The 27,280-nt window shown below is 34.2% G+C and overlaps 1 protein-coding gene across 3 annotated transcripts; it reads right to left on the bottom strand.

The window, feature by feature from the left end:
• Window positions 1-6,494: 6,494 nt before the first annotated feature.
• LOC113732602 (chlorophyll(ide) b reductase NOL, chloroplastic) lies at window positions 6,495-26,617 on the bottom strand. 3 transcript variants are annotated; one of them, XM_027258503.2, is made up of 13 exons: window positions 26,324-26,617; window positions 24,990-25,058; window positions 23,037-23,098; window positions 22,595-22,681; window positions 20,527-20,594; window positions 20,394-20,442; window positions 20,239-20,324; window positions 14,099-14,156; window positions 8,023-8,073; window positions 7,593-7,643; window positions 7,476-7,517; window positions 7,006-7,116; window positions 6,495-6,890 (listed from the first exon to the last, which is right to left on the bottom strand). In XM_027258503.2, the coding sequence occupies exons 1-13, from the start codon at window positions 26,574-26,576 to the stop codon at window positions 6,843-6,845; spliced, it is 1,035 nt and encodes a 344-aa protein (XP_027114304.1). In that variant the 5' UTR covers window positions 26,577-26,617; the 3' UTR covers window positions 6,495-6,842. The 3 variants fall into 3 exon arrangements, with proteins under 3 accessions (XP_027114304.1, XP_027114305.1, XP_027114306.1); XM_027258504.2 differs by having other exon boundaries at window positions 23,037-23,192; window positions 26,324-26,375; XM_027258505.2 differs by having other exon boundaries at window positions 23,037-23,109; window positions 26,324-26,368.
• Window positions 26,618-27,280: the final 663 nt, after the last annotated feature.

The following is a 27,280-nucleotide window of genomic DNA, read 5'->3' on the forward strand; positions in this document are numbered from 1 at the left end:
TATTGTTACTAACAATTTCTTCTTTTTTTCTGTTCTTTTATTTCTCACCTCCCTCCCTCAGTCGCTCTTTCCCCTCCTCCTCCCTCTCTTCTCTCCTTCTCCTTCTCCTTCTTCCCCTGTCACTCCCCTCTCCCTCGCCTAGTGCAACCCCCGCCACCCTTGCCAATACCAGCAATGATGGTGGTGAGCCGTTAATGGTGGTGGGTTGAGATTGGTTGAGGTGGGAGACAGAAAAAGAAAAAGGAAAAGAATGAAAGATTTTTTTTTTTTATGATTTTAGGTATTTTGAGATGTATATTTTAAAAATTTTAAAAAATCTTTGATGTTTCTATAATTAAACTTGTTAAAAAACTAACAGTTCAAGTAGCATCTAGTGTAAATTACTGTAGTTATTTTTTTTCAAAAAATGTTGACATTTTTTCAAAACACTCAAAACATTTCCTATTTAACAAAAAATCACCTTTTCCCATCACCACCCGCAACCTAAAACCCACAATTTCACCCACCATTGGTACTTACTCCTGCAATGATACTCAATTTAACGTACTTTCTTCTTTTTTGGTGTTTTTTTTATGATACTCAATTTAACCCACAATTCTTTTTTTTTTTAGAATTATTGTAGATGGTGTTTTAAACAAAATTTAATTTTCTAAAACAGCCTATTCATCACTTAAAAATTTATCTTTATTAAATATCCCCATTGTAACCTATCCTAATAGCGTGCAAGTGGATATAGAGTAATTGATAAGCAGCTAAAAAATGGATTATAGGATTGCAGAGTAAATGAATTTAATCTCCTCCAGTGATTTGAATGGAAAATTTCAATATCAACACATTCAAACAAAATTCTGTCCACCACAAAATCAGGAAAAAACAAAAAAACTCGTAAGTATGTTCTTTATTTCATTTTACTGTATCCAAGAATCAATTGAAAACGCCAAGACTTGAGAGACTGCAACACGTAAAACGACGAATGTATTAAATTACCGATAAACTGAGGACAAGGAAGTGTGCACTTGCATTACTTGCCGACTGAAAGAGTCTGCTTTTTGTGCACATAAGTCCATAAAACTGGAAAAAGTAGCATCACCATGTCATATCTCTCCTTTTCATTTGGGACAATATTTTGTGTCATATCCCCAAATTGTTCACTTAGTAGTTGGGCTATGTAATCAGATTGATAACAATACGATAATGATTGACAATAGGAAACTTCATTTAATTCTTCAACCGACAATTTCAACTCATCACCCAACCATGAAAAAGTTGTGCAGCATACCTCTCCTCTCCTTTTATTATTTGGATAAGTACTAATTATTAAAATGTGATGAAATGAGGGTAGTTTCTGGTTCGCCTAATTAGGAGTGTAAATGCACTTAATCAAACTAAACACCCAAGTTTATTTATCAAGTCAAACTAAAATGAGTTCTTATCAAGTCAAGTTGAAGTCATGCTCAATTAACTTGAGTTGTTTTACTTATAAATTTCAATTTTATACTAATCGAGCCAAAATTGAGTCAAGCTTACAAAAATATCAAATACAAAATGCTATTCAAAATTTGTTTAATTAGTTGAGGATTCAAGTTCGAACAAACTTTTATCAAGCCAAATATAATTAGAGCATTGAGTAGCTCATTTTGTTTTTATGGTGCTGCACCCAATTATATCTTTCAAATTCATACTTTCACTTCTGTCAAAGAGTGAAAAGAAAGAAAATAATTTGAGGCATAATTTCTTCCTTTCCTACATAGAAGTTAATGATACATCATTTGGCATTAGGATTTGAGTATAACATCTAAAATTTCTTCCAATAATTGAAGACGAAAATTTAGCATGTGTATAATAGAATTCTCGAAACCAACGATTCTTAGAGTAGTTGGCCACCAAGTGACATTTAAAGATCTATTTGAGTATAGGTTAAGAGATCAAATCTCTTGCCTTGCATTCTAAAAATCCAGATTTTTCTGAAAAATTTCGCTAAACCGGCAGTGGTTCAGTCTCCTTGACCTCTTTTAACTCCCTCATTCCCCTAGTATAGAGTAAGAGCTGATGTAAAATAGAATCAATCGCATCCAAAAAAATTAAAAAATATAATAGGATTCTTGACATTACCGGAGTATAAGTATGTCCTCAAATTATGGCACAAAAACTTTTTTCATACTTTGAAAACTAATTAATGGAGAAATTTTTTTAAAAAAAAGCAGATATCTGCACAAAGAAGTTTGGTAGTTCGAACATATTTAGATAATATGCTACAAAACTTGGGGGACACTTGTTTACCAAAACATATAAAGGAACAAAAAAAAAAAAAGAAACTCATTCTGTTAATATTGAAGTATGAGTTAAATTTAGAATATGATCATCGTTTTTTTTTTCTTTTTGATAGAATAACCTTTTGACTCCTGTGTCCATTAACGCGATTCACTTATTGATCTATGTGCCATTTGATATGAACATGCAAAATGGAACTGACAGAGACAATTGAGATTTCCAATAAAATTTGTTAGCCACGTAGTTATTAAAACCAACCCAATCATCAACCCCGATAGAGGACCGGGTTGGTGGTTCAATCGTGATTCATTAGTTGAATAGTTGGATCATACTATATAATAAAAAATGTAATTAAATAAATATATAGATTATAATATAGGTACAGAAATTCTTAGATGTTAACAAGTTATAACCTATTCATATTTCATAGTTCATAAACACAAGCCATACTCATACACGGTCATTAGTTTATAAATTTATATTGATATTATACACAAGCATAAATAATAAACTAAATGTCAAAAAAAGAAAAAACCCTAATTTCCAGATCCCTTTTCAATTTTTCTCATCTAATTGTCAAAAAGACGACAATGCCTATGCTGGGGTGGCTGGTTAAATTAAAAAATTGGGTAAAAAGATAATTTCAAAAAAATTTTCAAAATCGGATGGGTTCATCAATAACTGCCGGGTTTGATAGGTCACAGGTTCATTCGTTCGGGTCAAGTGGTTCGAAATGAATCATCTACAACTCTAATCCAATTGCTAAGTCGGTCTGATTTCATGACTGATCCACCGGTTTGACCGATTTAATTGCGAACTAGTCGGATCGAGTTTAATAACTATGACTAGCCCAACAAATTTTCATTATTCCTACAAGCATAAACAAGGACCCCAAAGAAAATATAAAGAAAAGAACACTAAAGCCTATTATGTTTTAGATAGCTGGCAAACTTGTGATAGCTACTATTGAATGCCAAAGTTCAGTCCCTTTCACGGGAACTTGGAAATTTTTCGCATCAGACAATTGACGATGGTAGCTTTTGTCCTGAGCTAGTCACGGGCGTACTGACGAGCATGACAGCAGTGAAAGATGTTTTCGTTGTTGTGTCCACTAATACAACGACAAAAATTTTTCTTTTCTAGGCTGAAAAGGGGGAGATATAACTAAACGAAATGGCCTCTACAGTTCCGGTTCTCTCTTGTTGTATGACATTTGGCATAAATTGATACAATTTTGGTGTAAACATAAATTATAACTGAATTTGTATAAAAATTTACGATTACACTAAAATATGTTAGTTTACACCGAAATTGTGTCAATTTATACAATTAGATGGAACCTTAATTGGACAGGCCCCTAATCTACAACTATACAATTAAGAAGTTAATCTCTTACCCCATGGTGAAGTTACAAAATATGCACAATCGAAAAAGGATGATGAAGTTGCGGGGATTTTTTTTTGGGTAGATATGTGGAAAATTTAACAAGAAGATAAATAAATAAAGTACGCATTAGGTTTAATAAACTTTAAGAAATTGTCATTTCACATACTAAACTATCTTTCATGCAAATAGCTTGCAAAACACTTAAATGTATTTCATCTTGACCATTCTGTTAACTCTTACTGTGAAGATGAACAGAAGTCAGTTCACATGATTTTCACATCCATTACGAAATTCACTATTGCATTATGTTAAGGAAACCCTCAAATCTTGATAGCTAAACTAAAACAAAAGCACCAAAAATATTGAAGGGAAACCCACTAAATATATCCAAAGGGAAAAATAAAAATGAAAAAGGAATAACAGGCCCTAACCGAACTTGCATTTATAGGAGACAAAAAATTCAAAATAAGAATGAAACGATTAAGGTAAAGAGAGAATGATGATTTTGAAGAAAGAGTACTAAAAAAAATGGGTCACCAAATCAGGAGCTAAAGTCTCAAAAGGGTGATGATTTCATGTGAAATGTCCAAATTGACCATTCAAAATAGGCACACCTCTCGCATGGTTAATTTCCATCAGTTCTAATAGCAAAAATTACCGGAATGATCAGAATGAAGCTTTTTTTAAAAAAAAAAGTTCATCCGTTATTTGATACGAAAAATAACTTAAAAGGATAAATTAGAGTTTAGTGACCAATGTCATTAATAGCAATCTTCATGCACGTCCTATTTGCCATCTCAAGATCCCTTTTCTCGTCCCTCATTTATCATGGACGCCCATTTGTCATCATCATTATCCTCGTCCTCTTAAACGTTTGTGCTACAGGTAAAGGGCTGTCAAACACATGGTGTCATGTCATGTACGTTTCGTGTCTGTGTCAAATGAGCCCAAATTGATACATGAAAAATGTGAATTTTCTTGCTTGGATTGTGAATTTTATTGTTAAATAGTTCTTGTTTGGTTTGTGATTTTTTTACATAAATTTTTTTTATTTTTTGTAAACGTATTTTTCAATTATTTTTTTTTACATCATATACATCAAATTACTACAGTACATTTTTCCTATAAAAACTTCTAAAAATAGCAATCTAAATGAAAAATTTTTGTATCGTACTCGAGTCATAATTTATTTACTAACATGTCTTGTCTTGTTTCTATCCAATCGATCCATTTAACTTTTCATATGAAAATTACAGCAGAAATGTTGTTAAAAAAAATAAAAAAGGTTATTGTCGAAGAAAATATATGATGTTCTCTTAATTTTTTTTAGTTGAAGCCTCTCATTCAATTTTAGTTATATAAGTTTTGAATGCATTATTATCCCATTAATAATATACAAAAAAAATCTATTTAGTTTTTCTTTCACAAGAAAGAAAAATCTTAGAAAGAAAAAGACAGAAAAAAATGATGCAACAGAAGAGTAGTATAAACAAGATATTTAATCACAAAGAATAGAAGAGAACATGAGTAATATTTGATCTAAAAATAAGTGTCGATCAATTTGAGGAATGAAGAATGTAGGCCAGAAGTAAAAAAATTAAAGTCATAGAGGTTGCCTATATTCGTCAATTTGAGAAATTAAGAATAATGAAGGAAGTGAAAAATTAAATAAGTAAAATTTGTAGAGTCTGAATTTACATATTGTTTATATTTCCTTGTAGGAGGTTAATTTTACTGTTTAAGTCCTTGAACTTTAAATCTAACACAAAACTATTTATTTTTGGTGAAGTATTAAGAGGGAACTGAATGGCATTTTTCAAAATTCTTAACATATCAAAAATAGGTTAATCATGTCAACTCACAGGTTGACCCATCACAATATATTTTATGTGCGCATTGTGTTCGTTTTGACCCATTTTTAACATAAATTATTCCCTATCATGTTTCATTTAAGTTTTTTCTGCATCATGTTCATGTGTTCGCGTGTCATATCAGAAATTGCCATCCTGTTGTGGTAAATCCATACCTAGAAGGGTATTTTTGAGGGTTACATTGAAAACCCGGACTTTTGGTTCCCAAGTGCATCAGTATTGAGTATTGACGTGCCACTAGCGCGGGGAGTGCACACATTTTGCTCGTCTTGGGCTTTGCATGCTTGAGTTGGCACACGCTTGATTCTTGCTAGCTTCCATGATTGCCCTGTCACACCTATACCAAGGGCTTGTTCTCAGGAGACTCTTTTACCTATTATAGATTCTGATTTTGAACAACTCTACTTAGGTTATAAATTTATTAATTACCAAAAAAAGCTAAAATTCATAATATACCAACAGTACCTTTTATCAATTCTAATTATTCTTTATAATCATTTCTCATAATTAAATTTTGATAAAATTTGAAGCAATCAAGAGCAAGGCCTAAGTATTTTTGGCATCCAATCGGATCAAAGTAGGTTTGCCTTTGGCAAATGAGATATGAAAAATGCAATCTTTCCCCCTTTGTTCCTGTAGCATTTGCATTACATACCTAGTATTTGTAAGTAGGTCAGGGAATTGGAATCCGATATTTGCTGTGAAGGTATATGACTACACTAGTCTGTCTTCAATTGATAAAATTAATGTTGGTATTTTAAGAATAATTTTTCTAAATTTACCCTGTCAAAAGAAAAAAAAAAAAGACAGAAAAGAAGGAAAAGTTATTCTCTAAGGATGAAATTATTTTGGCCAATCATATGCCTGTTTTAACCGTTCACTATTTGCACGATATTTTCTTTCATTTTCTTCACCCTCCTCTATAAAAGAAAAAAGTGCATGGATATACTTTGACTTCTCCACATATAGACACATAGAGCTCTGCACTAACTTGAAATACCTTCCCAAATATACAACCATAGACAAGGTACATCACAAGCTTCCATTGCAATGAAAGCAACTACGCCTCCACCCAAAGTTATCCGTGTTGCAAAATGGATATATGTTTCGAGTTATTTTGATAAAACAGTGTATAAAGGATACCAAAATCATACATTATCCTAGCATAACTAGATTGCTTATAGGTAACCTCCACGATTATTATACTTCTCCCTGAATTGAGTTCCACTTCCCACCCCTGAAACATGAAGGGAATGAAAAATTGGCAATTTTACAACAAACCTCTATAGCAATATTTGGCCACCAGGCGTTTGATCAATCTTCAAGAACATGTCTATTCCTCCTAGCACCAAAAGCGATTCTCTGTTGATTAAGGGCAAAAGAAGCAGGATTAAATCAGTGAACCAGACTGTATTTTGTTTAGCTCCAGTAAACTAAATACAATAAAAAGAGGAAACGGCATGTATGACAACGTAACTGAGAATATTTGGGAGTAGGCCTTCCATCCGGTCAGGAAACGAATATAAGTTGGTTTTGTTGATCCACTTATCGGGATTGATCTAATATTTGGAACCAGGTACCGTGCAACCTGTAGGAGCAGCATGCATCAGAACAAAAGAGAGAAAACGCAACAAAAAATTGCAGAATTTTAAACCTAGTGGTTACGACCAAGTAATGGTGGAAGAAGACATGAGTTCAGAAAGAGCAAACATTTCTCATATTCAACAAGGAACTCTTGCATAATAACGACTTCAGAATATGGACAATCTTGTGATCAAACTCTTCATAAGACCAACGCAGAAAGCCAAGTTACAGAGGTTCACAATTATGACGAGATTTCTTACACTTGACAGAACAAAACTAGTGAACAAATTCAAACTAAATTTCTTTACTCATAGTGATGCGAAGACAAAATTAAGGACCTTCTTGTGTATGAAAAAATCTTACCACTTCTGCTGGTTCAGCCAAAATGTTAATAAAGAATTTTGCCTGCAACAAAAACAAGTTAATTAGGAAAAAATGCAAACAAATGAGTGATCGGAAAACTTTTGAAACAACACTCACCTGCTTTGTATCAGCACCAGACATGAGAAGATCAGTAGTTACCATGCCTGGCTGAAAAACATGGGAAAATGGCAGTAATCAAACAATCAGAGCTGGATGTTAAAAGACAGAGGAGCAAATTTGGATGTTTACATTTTATCAATTGATATCAGACAACCTAAATTTTCATATTGATCAGATGGAATTGCAATTATCATAAATCCCCAGTTCATTTATCCTACAGAGAAACTTGATAGTTTTTTAGAAATTATTACTATAAATTACTGACTTGGGCTGCTCGGTTGTAGTACACAAACAGTTCCAAGTCACAGTAAACAACCATAGAATTTATTCAAGTATTTTTCCTGTCAATATTGTTTTAAAAAACAGGATAATAAAAGGTGGTTCAATATAACATTATCACATTAGTTTGCAATGGAGAACAACATACCGACAAATTATGCACGACCACATTTTTAACATCTTGCATTTGCAATTCTGCCTGTAGAAAGTTGAAGACAGATTTAGTACAACAGCTCTTAGCTCCAAAAACAAGAATAAAATCAGGCTACAACAGGAGTTTAGTTGCCTAAAAAAAGAGGGATGTGTAGAAATATTAATGGAAAGCACTACAGTAGAACAGCAGAGTTAAAGGACAATCAGAATAAAGGCTGGCATATCAAGGTGCCAATGACCAGTACAGCTGCCAAATAGAAGAACTCGAAAGACAGTTGAAATCCGAATTTGAAACAATGAAAAGCACACAAGTGGAGTTAGAATTGATTTTTTCACAGGTCCAAACTGCTCAGATTGAAGTTTTTTTTTTTTGTTTTGTCTATAGCCTTTGATTGCCTTTTCATAAGGTCTCGGTTTCATGACTCCATTAAGTTAATGAGCTCATGTCTTGAGGACATCTGGTCTGAGATTATTATCAAGGATTCTGCCGTGTTTATTCCACACCATTGTCATTTGGGGATTCTCTTATAAATCGTGATGGGATTAAATGCAGAAAATGATTTACTTAGCCATGGTTGGTAAATCCAATGCAGCTATATCAGAGTTGGGGAAGTACAATTTCAGATCAAGGAGAGAGCTTGGGAGTTGTAGAACTTTTGAGGGTAAATTATTGGCTGACATAAAAAATAGTATTGAGAGCATATCCAGGAAAGCTGAGGAAACTGGGAACTCAGTGTCAAGCTAACTACTCTTGAGCAAAAGATAATGGATCTACAGTTTCAAGAAGAGTTAATGTTGCAAAGGTCTAACAATATGGGATCAGAACTTTCACTAATAATGTAGGAGTTGATCTCAGTAACCAGAATGCATTGGCATCTTTTCAAGATCAAGGAAGGTTGCTCAAGGAACAAGAGGAATTATTGAGATCTCAGGAAAACAATTCCATGATGGAAATGTCTGCAAGAGATTTTGAATTGTTGATTTTGTCATTGCAGTTAGAAGAAGCGAATGCTATAAAAGCTGACATCAAGAAAGCATAGCTGAGTTCTTTTGAAATTCTTGAGACTTTCAACAGCTTTCTTTTAAAATCCATGAGACTTTCAAGGAAGACATTCTTTGAGAAAGAAGAACATTCTGTTCTGCTAAACAAATTTGGAGTAGCAGGAAGGAGCTGCAAGCACTGCTATCTGAGCTTGATAAACGAATGCAACAATTTCTCAAATGGAAGATTTTAACAGCACTCTTCATGATGATCGGTCTTTAAAAGAAGCTGTTTAGTTGAATGATAAATTGAAATGTGAACTCATTGAGGAGATGGAAGAAAAAGAAAATTTTGCTGTTTTAGGTTTGAGAAACTTAATGCCGGACGTTTGAAATCAATAGTAGACAAGAAGATGATGGAAGTTGCTCTTGAGCTTTATTCTGGAGAGGTCTCTACCCTTTAGCAACAAAACCAGATACGGCAAACTAAGATTTACTTGTTGGAAGCTGTATCTCTCCAACACCGCTCTGTCTACTTGATTTCTTCTTTTACTTTTACAATTTGAATATTAGTTGTTCCCAATTCTTTGTTTGGTTTTCATTCAATACTCTGTATCACTTCTCTATTGACGAAGTAAAAACAAGCACACAATTCTTATCTCAGCCAAAATGAAAAGGTATCTGCAGATACCATTTGAGCAAATTGTAACAAAATTAATTTCTTCTGAAGAAAAGTCTTGGTTTTACTACTGCTTCTCACCTTTTATTGTACTTCTAGAGGTTTTAAATTAATCTAAAAAACCATGATTGCCAGCCCAATAAAGAAGCACAATGAGGAGGAAAAACCCAGCAACCATACTTTTGAGACTCTAGCTATGTCATCAACAATCAGGGAATGGATTTCAAATCAAATGCAGTTGCAGCGACAAGAAAGAATATAGCCTGTTTGAATATAATCATAGTTCATCATAGTGATCATTAATGATTAAGCATACAAATGAAAGAATCAATGAACAATCGCATTGACTTTCATTTTGTACTCCTATATTTCAAGTAAGAGTAAAAATTCCTTTCCTTGTGTAAGACAGCTCCACACCACAAAAAGAAATATATTTTGCTTAGAATACTAAGTCATCAATAACGTAACAGCATAGGAACAGCTAACCCTAGCTCTTCTCAGCAGTAATAGGTGAGAATACTGAAAAAATAGCTGTAGACACCAAATTTCAATTCCATTTTAATTTTTAATTTAATTTTTATTTTTAGTTAATTAAAGTTTGCAAAATAATAGTTAGCTATTTTTGTTGAATTAGGTTCATCGTTTTTCTTTTTAAAATATTTTTGCATTAAATTTCTGAAAAAGAAAAGTCTCACAAAAATTTGTTTTCAATCTTTTTAAGTTCAATTTCTTCCAAATAAAATGAATTTGCAAGGTAATTTCAATTAAGAATTTAGCATTTTTGTTTACCTAAATTTGTTCAGAAAAACAAGATAAAAAGAAAAACAAAAAATGGGTGGAACACATGCAAGAGGGTTAAATGTACGAGGTAGGCAATAGACAAGTGTCTCTAGTTTTTTGACACCACAACACTTAGGAGCTAGGTGGCAAAGACACTTGTTAGAATAGGAAAAATCTGGAAATTAGGAAAAAACAAGCAAGGAAGGCTACGGGGAAAGGGAGGAAGAGAAGAGAAGGGAGAAGAGAAGGGAGAAAGGGAGGAAGGAAGAGAGAAAGAGAAAAAGAAAGGAAAAAGGGGAAACCTGGGGAAGATTAGAAAGGAAAATGAAAGGCAAAAGAAAGAAAAGTGAGAAGGAAATCAGCGAGGGAAGAAAAATTTCTGCTGGAAAATTTCGGGTACCAGGCTGATCAATCAGCTTCCTTACAGATCAATTTCCGACTCGATTTCTGGTTGTTTGAGCAAGTTTTTCTTTTCTGCACCGTCTCTGGATACCCATGAACAATTCTTGTTAGAAATCATCCGAAGCAAACGTCTCCAACCTTCTCAAATCGCGGCTCAAAGTGATGACTTCATCACTGCTGCAATTTTCTGCAACGAAAGCCCTTGGCTTCATTCTTGGAATCAGCACACATTTCTGGGCAGATCTCATGTTCATTCAACCGTGCTAGCATTCTCAGGTAAAAATGACCCTTGTTTTTGTGGGTTTAACATGTTTTTATGAAAGATAAAGCCATCGGATGTGAATTTTTGAATGTTTGCTGCTGGTTTGAGCTTTTGCTGGTTCTATGACTTTGCCATGTTGTTTGGTTGATAAGATCTGATTCAGTAGGAGTCCATAGGACGAGTCTTATTAAGAAAATGGGTTTAGGGTTTTCTATGGGGTTATCTGATGAATCCATGAGTTTTTTGCTTGATGTTCATGGCTGGTTTTTCGTGGGTTGAACAAGCAAACTCAGAAAATGGTATGAAGCCATGGGCAAGTCGGTTTTCTGATTTTGATTACTGTTCCTTCCTTTTTGGGTGGTTTGTGTAATTTTTGATGTTGGATTTTAGCAATAAAAGGCATAAGTTGCATGATTTTCGTTAGTTTGGAGACTGGTTTGCATGGTCTGTAAATTTGATAATGAAAACCACAAAGGTTGCAGAAGATTTTTGCGTGTGGATGTTGAATTCCTGTGATGTTGTTGCTTAAGATCAAAGTTTGATGCTCGGTTGAGACTTTAATTATGTTTTGCAAAGAGAAGATTGCACCTAAAATCCAGAAATCTTTCGTCAACAAACCCAGAAGAAAATTGCAGAAACCCAGAAACCAGCAATGAAGACAAAAGCTTCTTTAGAAGCTTGCATGCAAATTTTCCAAAATTTCACTTTAACCCCTAATTTTCTAAGTAATTCTGCTATGACCCAAAAAATTGAAAAAATCAATCAATCTTGTCCCTTTAAAATGTTAATTTTCTTTGGCATGCTTTAATATGATTTTTGGACAGATTATGTGTGAGTTTTAGGATGAAATTTAAGGTTTACTAATTTTGATAGATTTATAATTTTGATTTGGGTTTTAGCAAAGAATTAAAGATTTAGGTGATTCTTTTTGTGGTTTAGTTTTAGCAAGTGAGTTTTGATTTATTTTTATGGATTTTAGTGTTGGATTTGGTGGGCTTTATTTTGAGCCCTTAATTTTATTTTTCTTAATTTTGACCCCTAGAATTTTGTAATAATGATAATTCGACCCCTAAATTTTCTCAATGTTTGCAATTAAGTCCTTGTTTGTTGGATTTTTCAAATAGAAGTTGCTTTTATTTTTAATTATTCATTATATTCCATTTGAATGCTTCAATTGATAAGTTTCATGTTTATTTCAATTTCTTTATGATTTGTTTGTTAAATAAATTGGTGCCTTGACCATTTTCTTTGTTTTGGAGAGTAAATAAGAGAAAGTTCATGTTATTAGGTCACCAATTCAAGGGAGGTACACTCTACTCCTTTATGTTGATTTTACTTGATTCTATGTGAATTTATGTGTGTAATTGCATGTTTTTTTGAATGTTTTTTATTTTATTTTGTTTTGTTTATTTATTCACTTTATTTGTTTTAATTTTGTATATTTATTTTAATTTTTAATTATTTGTAAGACGATTAAATGCCAAATTGTAATGGTTAGGTTATTATTTTATTTCATTTTATTCTTTCCCCCTTTTAGATTGTAGTTAGTGCCCCCAAATGTAATAGTTAGGTCTCTATTTGTTTTTATTTGCTTGTATGTGCTTGCATGCTTGTGTGTTTACGTATTAACTCGCTTTCTTGGGGCCTTTGCATTTAGATATCATGCTTATGTATTATGTGTTTTATGTGATATTATGTGTTTACTTGTTTTTATTATGTTTTATATGATTTGTTTAGTTATAATAAATGAATGGCATCACCATACTAGTCCAACGCTAGTGGTGGTCCTTTTTTCCCGTTTTCTTGCTAGTCCAACGCTAGTGAGAACTTATAGACATGTGTTAGTTCAATGTTAGACCCCTTAGAGACCGTCCACGCGCTAGATCATGTTTGTGTGACAAAATCACTACATTTCATGCATATTTTCTACTTTTTAGAATCCTTACCATTTTGTATGATATTTCCTCTATATGTATATCCCTTATCCATATATGTGAAACATAACATTTAGATTTGCATTCCATTTAAGAAAATTAGAAATAGGTTAGTGCATTTTGCTTGATTAGATAGGAAATACCCCTCGAATATGGGATATGGACGAGTATGATTTTCTAACCTTAACACGCTCGTATTCCCTCTATTAAAGGAAAAATTAAAGTCACGAGTGTTAGTTCCCCGCATCCATTATGATACATTCCCTTAGGTCACATATATTTGTATATTATAATTTTTCTATTTTTTCAAAATCTCATTGTTACATATTCGTGACCTCTTCAAAGAATCACTTTTGGGCGTCGCAATTAATGCGATTTGCACCAATTAAATTTCGAAGAGACATCTCAACCCTTCCGATAACCATTAGGTCTAGGTTTGCATTCATATAGTAACATCCAAATGTGATAAATTTTTAGATTAAAATAAGAAAATTTTTGACTAAATCACGCAACTAGCCTTAGCTAGGTTGAAAGAATGTTTTGGATTTCATCATTGCCTTCCCTTTCTTCAACTGTGATTCCCGAGCCCATTTCTCTTAATTTTCGAAGACTTGGAGTCGTTTAAAAAGAATTTTCTTTACTTTTTATTTATTTAAATTCATTTTGGGTGACTTGGTACACCTTAACTCAATACCAAGTGGCGACTCCTATTTTTTGTTAAAAACCCTTTTTAAACTATTATTTTGGGTCAAAATTGTCGCATTTTTTAAGTCCCATTTAGGCCCATTTTTTTTAATCAAAAAACTCATTTTTACTCAAAATAAATCAAAATTCATTTTTATAAACCCTCGTAATCTTATTTTTCATTAAAAATGGGGCGCGACAATAGAAATGGACATAACAATGGTAAAATGCAAAATCAAAAGTATGGAATATTTATGGTAGCTCAAATTCTTGCAAAAACTAGAGTAATAACTAAAATAACTTCTATTCAAAATGCAGTGATATAAATTTGATGAAGTCGACAACTTACCTGTAGGGATTTTGTTAAATGTACAACACTGCGCTTTGTTGCCCCATATGCAGCAAATCTGGGAACATAAGTAAACCACCAGGTCTATCACTGACAGAGCAACACTTTTAGGACAAGTAATTCTAGATACAGCATAAAACCACCTAACATTAACCGCTTGATCACTGGGAACATAAGTAAACCACCAGGTCTATCACTGACAGAGCAACACTTTTAGGACAAGTAATTCTAGATACAGCATAAAACAGCTTAACATTAACCGCTTGATCACTGGGTATACATAATCGACCATGCACCCTTAAGCGACCATCATCATCAATTTGCAAATCTTATTGTAACCCTTCCACCACTTAATTCCTTGTTTTGATTAAAGCACTGAATTCTCTTTAAGAGGCATTAATTAGGGCAGCCAGTAGTTCCCCACCTGCATGTGGAGGGTTCTGTGATCTGTAAAAACTTTACATCATTCCCCATATAGGTAATGTTACCAGATCTTCACAGCGGACGCCATGGCAATCGCTTTTCCATTTTACATAAAGACCCAACCTAGCCCTTTGTTAGATACATCACTATAAATGGTGAAGCCTCCATCCTCTCGTAGCAACGCTAAAAACGGGAAACAAATTTGGAAACTCCTCTCACACTGGAGTTCATTCAAATCCGGTTCATATTTGGGTCAAATGAGTTAAAGGAATAACAATAGCTGAGAATCTTTCCACAAATTTTATGTAACTTCCAAACACTTCTAAGAAACTTCAGACTTCAGCCCTATTAGTTGGTTGTTGCCAATTGATAATGGCTTCAATATTTTAGGATCTTACACCTCGCCAAGCAACTTGGGGATTGGATTAGGTGGGAAATAATACCCTCACTTTTTCCAAGAAACAGGTATGTCAAGTTTCAAGGACAACTTTTTGTAAGGAGGATAGGATCTATTACCCAAACCCCAAAAGTACCTATAGTTTCATGGATAAATTGGAATTACCTATGAGCTATGGCATTGGTTAAAAGTATAGGAATAATTGGAGGGGCAAAATTAAAAAAATTCAATATATATATGATAGCACCGCTTGTTTATTCTTGAACCTTCTATATTCATGTCTCAAAGCATAACTAGAAAAACAGAGGATTTACAGGAGGAATTCACAGGGAATAATACAAGAACTATTAGCCACTGATATCAATCAACCTGACGTAACTACTCCATTAATTTAAATTTTTTTAGCTAAATCTTAAAGAATAAGAGCAGATTCTTGAGGGTCTTAATGAACATGGTTGGGGAAACTGAAATTGAATATCTATAAATCAGTTTAATTGAATGATTTGTCGTGTATAGTTTGCTGTTGAACTTGTAACTTCGGATTAGAGAAGGCGCATCAAATAAATTTTGGATATTTCCTTATACCATATAAGATTGAGTTTTGGTCAAAGAGAGAGTTGAATTTCAACTGCATGGGCAGGGGCATTTTGGGAATTTAAAAAATGTGTTGCTTTTTTTCAAGTTTTTGATACAACTGATTGCAGCATGTGTTTGGGTGTTTTTACATTAAAACCCCCATGTTTGTACATTTAAAGTTTGTATTTATAGACACATCTGGATATTTGTGGAATGTGGGCTTATTTGGCAATCATTTATGCATTTGGCCCAATTCATATAAGCATGTGTTTTTGTGCAATTATTGAAATGGGATTATTATGTAATTAAAATAGAGCCACGTTGCTGATAACCCCAGTAATTGCAGTATAACTCCATTTCAATTGTTTGAAACACTCATAATTATATCAACACCTGCTTTCCTATGTCTGAAGCTCAACCGTTTAAAATAGCTTCTCTACCAACAATAAAACACTATTTACATCCTAATTAAACGGCCAATAATGTGGGTATACTATTAAGTTATTGTCTGAGCATCAGTTATGGCTCTTTCAATTCTTCCTCCTTCACATTCTTTGGTTTTCTCCTTTTGGCTTCCGGGACTGCGTTATTTTTTCAGCCTTTACACTCAGCATTTCATAATAGTTTTTAGCAAAAGCTATATTTCCTTAATTTTACTTAATATGCGCTGCTATCTTATTTTTATCTTCATTTACTTGCTAACCATAGGCACCTAAAAATTCCTCTTTAACCACACGTGTCAAATACCCGCGCATTCCCCCCTAGTCTTTAATAAAAAAAAAGTTTGAATTTCATTAATCCCGTAACCAACAGCCAGCTCTGCAGAGTCTTGGGAAATTGATCATAACTTGCTATAGCAATGTTGAAATTGAGTCTTGTCAATTGCATTTGAAACTAGATTCATAAATCTTTCAAAAGGTGAAAAACTTAGGCCGTAATTCGTTTCCTATTAATGCCATGAAATATGGGAATTGGACTGAAATACCAACTCTGCATAGTAGAGTACTAGAACTGTACTGACTTGTAATGTAATTTGGAGCAGCTTATGAATTGAACCATGAATGATGCCTCCTAAAGTTATTTAGTAATTGGAGTCTAGTTTCTAACACCATATATTTTGTAGCCATTCAACATGTATAACCTCAATTATGTCCATTTAACCAAGCACTACCTGTGCTAAAAACCATAAGTAGGCTAGGCAGCCCTGCCTTTTGAGTTGTTTACTCAATTTGATGGTTTTTGTTCATATACATGAATCTCGATTGTCCTAGTTATTGCGTAAGTGGCTCTCTTATGTTTCCATAATTCTACAATGGAAACTCCAAAATATTGAATATAGTGTATGAATAAGGTACATTTTCAACACCAACCAGCTGATGAATACTTTGGACATCTATTACAAAAACATGGAGATACAAAAAAGCCACTTGCCTGATAACCAGAACAGTCCAAGTTCATGTATATATTGCTCAAACTTTCCTTAATCCTCCCCTAAACAATCAAATTAATCCATTAACTATTTCCTCAAAGCCCCGATAGGTAGTTATGAACAGGTGAACAAATAAGTCAAGCTTCAAATACATACATACATACATACATACATACATAATATACACACACAATATTACATTTTTATATTTATTAGTGTGGACATCTATTTTATTTTTTGTTTAAAATTATATAAAATATTCATTTATATCACTTGAAGCTTGATTGGGCTCATTTGAGCTTGATTAAGCCAAATTTGATTAAGCTCGATCTCGAGTAAGGTAAAATACTTAAGCTCAAGCTCAAGTATTTTAGTTCAACTCAAGCTTAGGTACTCTCGTCTCAATTCTATTGCAGCCCTAGTTAGGATTATAACCTATCAAATCAAGTAACCAACTCAAAAGCAATATCTACTTACAATTTCCAGCACCAGTAGTGCTTAATTAAACGGACATAATTCAAGCTATATACATCAAAGGACTACAAAATTAGTGTTATTAGAAACTAGACTCAAATTACTAAATATCTTCAGGAGATGTTGTATGATTCGATCCATAAGTTACTCTAAATTACATCACAATCAGCAAAGTTCCAGAACTGCCGTGCAAAGTTGGTATGCAGTCAACTTCCCAGATTGTCTTGCATCAAAAGGAAACGAATTAGAGCCTGAATTTTATAGCATTGGAAAGGTCCATGAATCTGGTTTCAAACACAACTGATGGTGCTCAATTTTGATATACCTATCCCAAGTTATGACCAATTTCCCAAGATTGTGCAGGATTGACTATTAGTTATGGAATTGATGAAGTTCAAACTTTTCTTACCTATGAATGTCCAGAATTCACAGTGCTGGAATCTATTAGGTTGTCAGTAAAAATTCTCATGGTTGTTTATAAAAAATAACAGATGGCTACTGTAAGGATCTATTTGATCCTCCATAGTTCTGTGGGCATCTGTTCCAAGCACTTTATTTGCTTAGAGAGGTAATTCCATTGCTTTTCTTTCAAAATCCCTTACAACTAAGCCATCAGTTATTGATTATGGAGCTACTGGTCCTAGAGTAGGTACTGCTAGGTTTGCTTTCATGTTCAACATTATAATCCCCTACATAATGCCACATTGGCTTATAGCACTATTGCTGCAGTCAAAAGAATAGGAACTGCAAATCCTACTTGCCAAGATATCTCCTTCACCTAGTCCATCTAGTCGTTCATCTCATCCTGACCTTGAAGTTTACAAATCAACGCTAAAGAGCAGTGACCTGTATTTCCCAATAGCAATCCCATTATCAATCCATCAATTTCCTCTTTACCATCACCTCCAGTTGTCCTATCTCCATCAGATCTCAATTTCCCATTGCTTGCTGAAAAGGTAAGAGGTTCTTTTCCTCCCATCTCTAAATTTCTATCTTGTCGTCATCTATTCACGTCCTATCATTATCTTCTTGTCTCACTAGATGGTCATTCAATACTCATTTCTGCTAGTAAAGCTATGTCCTGTCTTGGTTGAAAATGAAAGAAGAGGTGGTTACTTTGCATCCAAATGGAACATGCAAAGCTTTAGTATTGAAACATGCAAGTATCATTATTAAGGACTGAAACGGTTACAGATGATGAGCCTCCAGTCCAGTTCATGGTTACAGATGACAGGCGTTCAGTCCAGTTGGCTGAAAGTGCCAGTTCAGCAACACTATTTCACTACACTGCATCAAACTGAAGACTTATTTAAGTTATTCCACAGCAGCTGGTATCAAACATGGTGGTTTAGATCGTCAAAAAAAAATACACTACACAAAGAATCATTCCTAATAAAAGTATGCTATGGTGTTGCAAAACAGGCTTATGCAACAGAATAATGTAATTTACACATTTTGTTAGCCATGCTTTCTTAGTTGAGTTCGGACTTAATACCTCGCATCGAACTGCTTCATTGAGGTAGGGTAATCTTTGAAAGTACTAGTGCAACTCAAGTAAAGCTTTTCTTGCAGTTTGAGCTTACATTCTGCTAACCTTCCCTCAATGGATGAGCTTCAATGGATATAACAGGGATGGTTAAGCAATATCCAATAATTACGAGTGTTGGGCATTCATTGGACGGCTAGAGGCATTATCATGGCAACAGCGTTGTCTTGTAGCTAACAATTTTGTTAACTCATTTAAGTAAACTCTACAGCTTGCCAAGCACAAAGGGTCCACGTCAGACTCAGATGCCAAGAGAAGGCTTTTTTTGCTTGGATTTAAGATGCCATAAGAGCCTAATTGCAAGGAGAAAATACTCGTTAATGAAGTTCTTTGTGGAAGTTCTTGCACGCCCAAGTTTACAAGTATCATAGCCTGCCAGACATAGCAGTTGCTACAATAAAAGCTACCATATCTTTAAGAACTCCAGCACAAGCCAATGAGGCTTCCATACCCCATACTACACAAAGACTGAACCTCAGATGGTAAATCAGTCCTTAAGATCTCCAAAGGAATGTGGTCACTAAATTCCAAAGTCATCCCCTCAAGGTCTCCTTCAGACTAGTAGTGACGAGAACACCTTTGGCCATTAAGTTTCTCCCTACACCTGCAAATTGCAATTCTTTACAGCATTAGAATCCTTTAGATCTCCCCTACGACTCCATGAAACCCCAAAGTCGTAGGACTCCCCTAAGCTGACTTATAGGCTCAAAGCTGCAGTGTGGTACAGTAGTAGTTCACAAAGCCCAGCATTCATATCCATGTCAAAAAATTTCTGTATTCTTGGTGACCTTTAGCCTTGGACCCGCATAAAAAGATCTTCAACTTTCAACTCCTAGCTAGAGAAGTTGCAGATCACCAGATAGCAAGTTGTGTCTCTCCACTAGCCCTATTCGTACCATGACCAGCCTGCCCTAGTTAGTGATAGTCATATGCATCTGACAGCTTGTGGGTAAAAAGCAAGTAACAGAGTTCCAATAAATCGATTGGCATAACAGTAGCTTGGTGCTACACCAGAAACTAATTGCATGCAAGTACTCCGTGACCTGACACCTGTCAGAAGCATAGTAGTGAAGAAATCTGGACTAATTACCTTTTTTCCCCCCTCTTTTGGAATCAATACTTATAATAATGATAAGGAATTTTACAAGAGGGAGAATCAAATCAATCATTTAGCTCGATGGAGAAGATTGTCTTAAGCATTTATTCTCTGAACAGATAAAAAGCCCATAACACAAAACATCCAAAGAAAATCGTATTAAATACAGATTGCAGGTCTAAATGTATAAATGAAGTACCTGGGGGTCGGTCTTCCATCTGAACCAGCTCCATCAATGTTAAACACATGACCTCCTCGAGACTGATTTAACATCATCTTTATGGCCTGAAACAACATTTCTTAGCAAAGTCCAGCCAACCAAATTGCCTTTAAGAACCCAGAAAATACACTTACCTCTCGACAACATATCATCAAACCCAGAGTATTTGTTGAGACAACCTCCCTGGAAAGACAACTTAGTTCAAGAACAGATAAAAGTCCCAATAAAGAAAAGGTAAAAGGAAATCAAGCATAGAGAAAAGCTCACATTAAATCTTCATCAGAAGCTTCTGCTAGAGGTTTATAACTGTATGCATTAGATCCAGCATTATTGATCTGCATCACTCTCGAAACGGAGCAAGAAAGAGGCAAGGAGGAATATCAATATGCAATGGCTTGAAAAACATAAGTTAATACAAATAAGAGTTGAGGGCTAGAAGAGTAAACCATGCGTGTATCAAAAACATTGATTAAAGCAGAGATCCTTTCTAAGCTCCAATTCAAATGAAATAAAGAGCTGCCTTTCCATCATGCTATTTAAAAGTTTAGAGTTCTCCAGAACTCGCTTACACCAAAAATTTTTTATTCAACTTCATTTTGATTAAAGGGCATTACAGCAAAAAACAGTTGGCTGCTAGACCAGAAGTACTGCCTCTTCCACCATAAGATGTAAAACTTGGCAGTTGCACAAAATGTAATAAAAAGTTACTTCTACAGATTTCGCAAAATGCCAAAAAGCTTATCCTTAGTCATCATTAAACCACCTGAGGAAAGTAATGCAGGTTTTACAGGTTTCAGCACCAAAAATAGTAGTTGGTGGGAATTTGGGCAGAAAATAGACTTGAGAATCTTATGCCTGGATATCAGAGAACAAGAGGAAGAAGAAAGAATTTAAGGATCTGAAAGACTGCAGAAATTAGGGAAGAAGCACAAAAGAGGTAGACCAGAGAAGAAGGGAGAACTTAAGCTTCACATTAGGGGAGAGGAAGTTACATTTCTGAAAATCCGCATTTCATTGAAATCTATAGAAGATCTATTACAGCTGATACTTTAAAAAAATACAAGACAAAGCCTATGGACTTTTATGTACTAAGCAAGCTTCATTGCTAAGCAAAGCCTATAAATAAAAGAGCAATCTGCCAAAAGAAATTGGTGGCCAAATTGGATTTCAAAGGCTTGGAGGAGGCAACAATCACATTTGATTTGAATACTTAAATACTTCATGCCAGCAAAAACCCTAAACCTGCATAGTGTCCTAGCAGGAAAAATGACTATTATCGCCATACCAGTGTGACATATTCAGCATGTGCTCAAATAAAAGAACAGCCATAGCCCTCAACCTATCGAATACAGCAAGATAAACCTAAATATACAATCATATTAGCTTCAAACTAAGGATGCGTTTGATAAAACTAAAGTCTGAAATCTGAAGTTTGAGTGCATATCACATTCAATGATAAGTAAATAGCTTATCACTTAATTTTGGGAACAAGTTTTGTCTAGAAAATTCAGTGCCACTTCATTAATTCAGCTGTTCAATTTTTGGTTATCAAACGGTCTAAATATGTTAAGATCTGAATCTATTAAGTTTAAGTGCTGAATTGGGTTATCAAACAGGGCCTAAATCTTTTTCCTAATTTAAGTTTCTTATCTTCTATTATTTTCCAAGGATTTCTATCTTGCAACAGACAGCATCAGCTCACGTTTGGGTGGAAACCACAAGTTTAAAGGGCATATAATCTGCCAAATTCCTTCAGCAGCCCCAAACATCCTGGAAGAACATATCAATGTAGCATACATGAGATCAACGTCATTTTTTATCTGGTCTATTAGTGACTGAATAAAATTGTCAACCAGGATTCAACCTCTGCAGTGTCAGTAAATTAACCACCTCCACTGTGCTAATATATTTTTCCCTCCTGGCAGATGTTTTTCTTTCACTAATCCCCACCCCCTGATAAAATAAAATAAAAAGAAGAAGAAGCAAAGGTTGGAGATCGTCAAGCATTTATGACAAATGCAACAGCTTAGATGAACGTTAAGTATGCATGTCCTGAGTTCTTTATATTTCATGTCACATCATGGTTGGAATCCAAGATTTGATAGATAAGGCCAGTAAGGATAACACTACACTTCATGGAATGTTCAGCAATTAGCAGAATAAACTCTAAAAGTTTCTTTCAATTTGTCTATCACAGTGCATGGACATAATGAATCCGCCATCTAACATAGACAACAGGCTTCAAAATTAGGCTAAGATTCTAAAGTAGAGAAATAGAAAACATAACAACTCCTACTGCATCACTCTTCAAAGATAATAAGTTCTGAATTCATACCCATATGTCAATGTATTTAAGCTTTTCTTGAGCAAAAGCAACTAAATTCTTCACATCGTTTGCTGCTCTAACATCACAGGTGGTACCCTGCACAGGGTAAATTGGGAATTAACAGATGCACAAGCAAAACCTAAAACTGGATGCAGAATTTAATGCATAAACACGGATCAGAAGAAGTTATTAAGGTAGTAAATACAGACTCGTAAACTGAGTTTTCATGTGTCTATATATCTCTGAAAATTCTATTCAATAAGCAGGGTGGTGGAACACAATTTTATTTAATTGAAAGAATAAGAGGGTAGGCATAAAGGACTTGAGATTGAAGAAATTCAAGGACGGGACATTATATATGCTACTTCTTGAGTAAAAAATCCAGTATAAAGAACGTCACAGAAACAAGAATCTTTTTAATCAAAATGTCATAAAGATAAGAAGGAGGTACCCACACATGCTGCTTCCCTGATTCCATTTTCAAACTCTGAATGGCAGATTCCACATGATCAGCTGAGAAATAGCTGGAGACGAATAAGTAGAAGAATCTTGGATTCTCAAATAATTTTCAAGGAATTAAATCACTACAAGCTCCTGCTGCAAACCCCTGCATGTTGAATCTCATCTTGGGATCCTCTCCATTCACCAAAGACAACAGTTGATGAAAATTCATTCACTTTATTAAAGTGAATCTGTTATACCCGTAAAGAAATGCTGGAAAATGAAATAGTTTGCACGCCAACTAATCTAATCTTAAACTCTGAAAGTTGTTGATACTGAATAAAACGCTAAGACCTAAGTTGCTTTTCCAGGTCATTTCACTGAATAATTCACCTAGGCAGAAAACTGCAGCTTCTCTTCTCTCTTGAGGGAACTTATTCAACTTTCTGGCAAATGTTGCCAATGTTTCAAACTAAAGAGATGAATGTTTTCATTTGGCTGTCAGTGGCTGTGTAACTTATGGAACGATCAATAAATCAGTCATTTTGAATCTTTTTAAAGGATCTCTAGATATGACTACAGAAAAGGCTCGATACTTCACCATATCAAGCGTGGAAAGCTGAAGTAGTTGTCTCAAGCTTATCTCTGCGAAACTAAAACATATATAAAATTTCGACATTTGTTAGATAAGCTCAGCTGACAACTGAAATGAGCTCCAAAAAGCAATTTAATTTTCGAAGCAAGAGTTCTAAGCCTTCTGCCGCCGACCACTAAATGTTGACTGAGAGGTAGTTGAAATGCATGAAAGGGAAGAGAATCAATGTGACATGTATTGGTTTGGCACCAACCAAAAAGAAGATAAAGCACCACAGTGTCTGTAAATTCAAGCCTCAGGAGCTAGAGGTTCCTTTCTAGGCAATCACTATAATTACTAAACTAAATGGAGCTCAACCATAAGAAAACAACAATGATTAAAAATCTACAATTTAATTCAGTGGAAACTAACTCCAACCTTGAAGGCAGAACCAAATAAAGCTTTTTTCATGCTTCTCCTTCATAATTTTCTCCTGAAACTAAATCTTCTTCTTTATAATTTCTCGTGGGCAGATGCATCAACAATTTCACATATGAGACGAAGAATCCAAAATAACCATTCTTGTGCAGTCATTTTCCCTTTCTCATTAATCAGAAATTTATTTTTATGCGCCAAGTTTTGTTATCTTATCGTAGACTATGTTCAGAACCGGCCAGGAAAAAGCAACTATAGCAGACAAATCAACATACCCACTAACCTCTTTGTTACTACCACAATATTGCCTTCCAACAGTTAGTAAAAAATTCAACAAAGATACTCTAATAATGATTTCCATGCCATATAACTCTTTTAACTACTAACGGCTTTATCATCCCGTGAGCGATAGAACGTTATCACCTAAATGAATCAACAGAGTAAAGCCAAATAATCCATGCACATCATATTATTCAATCTCCTTAACTAATTCCCATTTTTCATCACAATATAAAACTCCAGAAATCCTACCTGATTTAAGAAAAATTCATAAATTCTAATTAGTTTTTAATGTCAATAAAAATTTTTTAAGTACAAGGAATGATCAGCTACAGGAAGCACAACCAGATCAGCTCTAGAAACAAGAAGCTGAAATCATGTGCAATCTTTTTAAATCATCCACCAATCAAGATAATTTGTCCGCAATTAAAGAAGCTCCAAGTCGCCAAAGTAACCAATGACTGCTAAGCCGAGAAGTTGCAATTTTGTCACGAGTATAAAGTTATACTACAGAAAAACAGTTATAAGTCCTATCAAACCAGAAATTTTGATCAAAATAACTTTAACCCCATCAAAGTTGATACTTCCAATGGGTGTCACCAAATGTAGAATGGTAAGACTTCCAAACAATTTGTAGGCAGCATGGAATTACCAAATAGTGATTAACAACCTTACCTGATCTAGAGCAAATAATAACATTGTCCCCTGCTTTCAAAAATTCTTTAGCTAGAGCATAACCAATTCCTGCATTGTGAAGGACAAGGGGGAAGTTGATAAAGCAATGATCATCAAAGCTAAATGGTTCAAATATTTAAGCGAAAACATCCATTCGAACATATCCTCATGCAAAGTGGGTAAGATCTAACAGCAAGCATGAAAATCATCACTCTATCCGCCAGGTTCCGTTATCCATGATAATTCAGTTTTCTTGACCAAGGACAATTACATGAATAAATTATCTCTATTACTTAAAATTCCATTACCAATTTTAGTTCAGAGAAACTCTCAAGAATCACATTTAGGAACCAAAGACAACCAGCTGGGGCAACAGTCAATAGAGGATACAGAGAATACAAGGCTACCAACATTAACAATGATAAATCAAGCTTAAAGTACATTTAAAAATGAATAAGAAAACATGGAAAATGTATGCAGAAAAAATTTGTACACCACTTATCCCGCTACTTTTACATTCCTTCTGCTTTACAAAAAGCAGATATTAGCAAATTGTTTCATCTAAAGGACCAAAGAATGCTAACCAACCATAAGATATATCAACCTTTTCATAAATGTCACGGCTATCACAGGGATACTAGGACTTTCATAGCAGACAATTGCAAAATTGATGCTTATAGGACTCCAATCTCATCAACTTGATGTATTTATGGTTTAATCACAAAATAAAAGCACATCAAACATATTCTTAAGCATTAGCAATGAATGTCAATTGAAACTTGTCAACAAGGGTCAATTACATTCCTTATACTTCATATCAACAATTACCTTATGTAGCAGAAAAATGAAAGCCAAAATGGACAACTACTTTGTCATTTTACGTACAACCCTCTCCCATTTCAGAGTAAACCATATCAAACACATACAAGTAAAAACCAAACTGATTTTTTTTTACAATATATTCTGCAGCATACATTCATCTTCACTCAGTTTGTTCAACTTCATTGCCTCATCGGCAATTAGTGACTGCAAGTTCTTCCTATTAAGCTTTTTTCTTTTTGCCATATTTAAAAGGCTATAAACATAATTCAGAAAATAATCCAAGAAGTCTTGAACCACAAACAACCAATCAATGAACACTAAAAGCCGAATGTCATTTCTATTATCAAGACAATAGACATATAGAAAAGGAGGCACTGAATTTCTCATTCGATTAATGTTCTCTTTACCTTGAGAAAATAAAAGGCCACAAATTCTTTTGTATTATTGACAGGCTAATCAAATTTCTGGGCCATAAACAAAGTGATAGAGGGTGATGGAAAACGAGAACCAACCTTTGGAAGAGCCAGTAATTAAGACGTTATAAGGAGGAATCATGGGCTCCGTTGTGTTATTCAATGAAGAAGAAGAATTGTTTAACGAGGCAATGGGTCGAAGCGAACTGAATTGCAATTTGAATTTGAAATGGAGAGGTTTGTTAGGAGAGAAAACGGTCAGGAAATTGCAAGGTTGGGTGAAGTGTGGATTGGAAGGAGATAATTTGGGAAAAGAGTGAAGTGAAGAAGTGGAAGAAAGAAGAGTCGCCATTTGTTTGCTGCTGGGATAGAACGGATGATGATGAAGGGATATATACTGGAACGGTTGGCAGTTAGGCAAACGAGCTTTCGAAATTATATATTAAAAAAAATTAATGTTGTATACACACTGTTACATTTAGATTAATGATAACTATATAAATTTTAAATTTTAAATTTAATTTTTACACATGTTTCATGAATCTAATAGTGATAGTAAATATACTGACAGTGTATATAAAATTTATTCTAAAAAAAAAGCTAGAAATTGGAGGGATTAAAGTCTTATAATTGAAAGGAACAATTAGCAACAATGACATGTCAATATCTTAATAAAATTTTTTAGCATGGCATCTGCCGCTTGAGGTAATTCATCTTCTGTCTAACTCATACAAATAAAAAAATAAAGATTTGAGGTCTTTTATTACACATTCTCATTTTACACTACGCTACACAGCTTTAATTTAACATAGAATTGTTTACCCAATAATCACTAGTTACAAAGACACACTCAATGCATGTGCAACTTGTCAAAAAATATTTTTAATTGAAAGAATCACATAAATAGTGCAAGTGAATATAACTATTTTACGTAATATATAATCAAAAGTATATTATATAGAAATATGTACTATGTACCATATGAAGCAGCATTAAAATTTGGGAGAAAAAGTTGTTTGATTGGAGAAGAATAGAAACTTTTAGAAAATGGTATGG

This window comes from Coffea arabica, chromosome 2e, assembly GCF_036785885.1.
Source record: "Coffea arabica cultivar ET-39 chromosome 2e, Coffea Arabica ET-39 HiFi, whole genome shotgun sequence".
Taxonomy (NCBI): domain Eukaryota; kingdom Viridiplantae; phylum Streptophyta; class Magnoliopsida; order Gentianales; family Rubiaceae; genus Coffea; species Coffea arabica.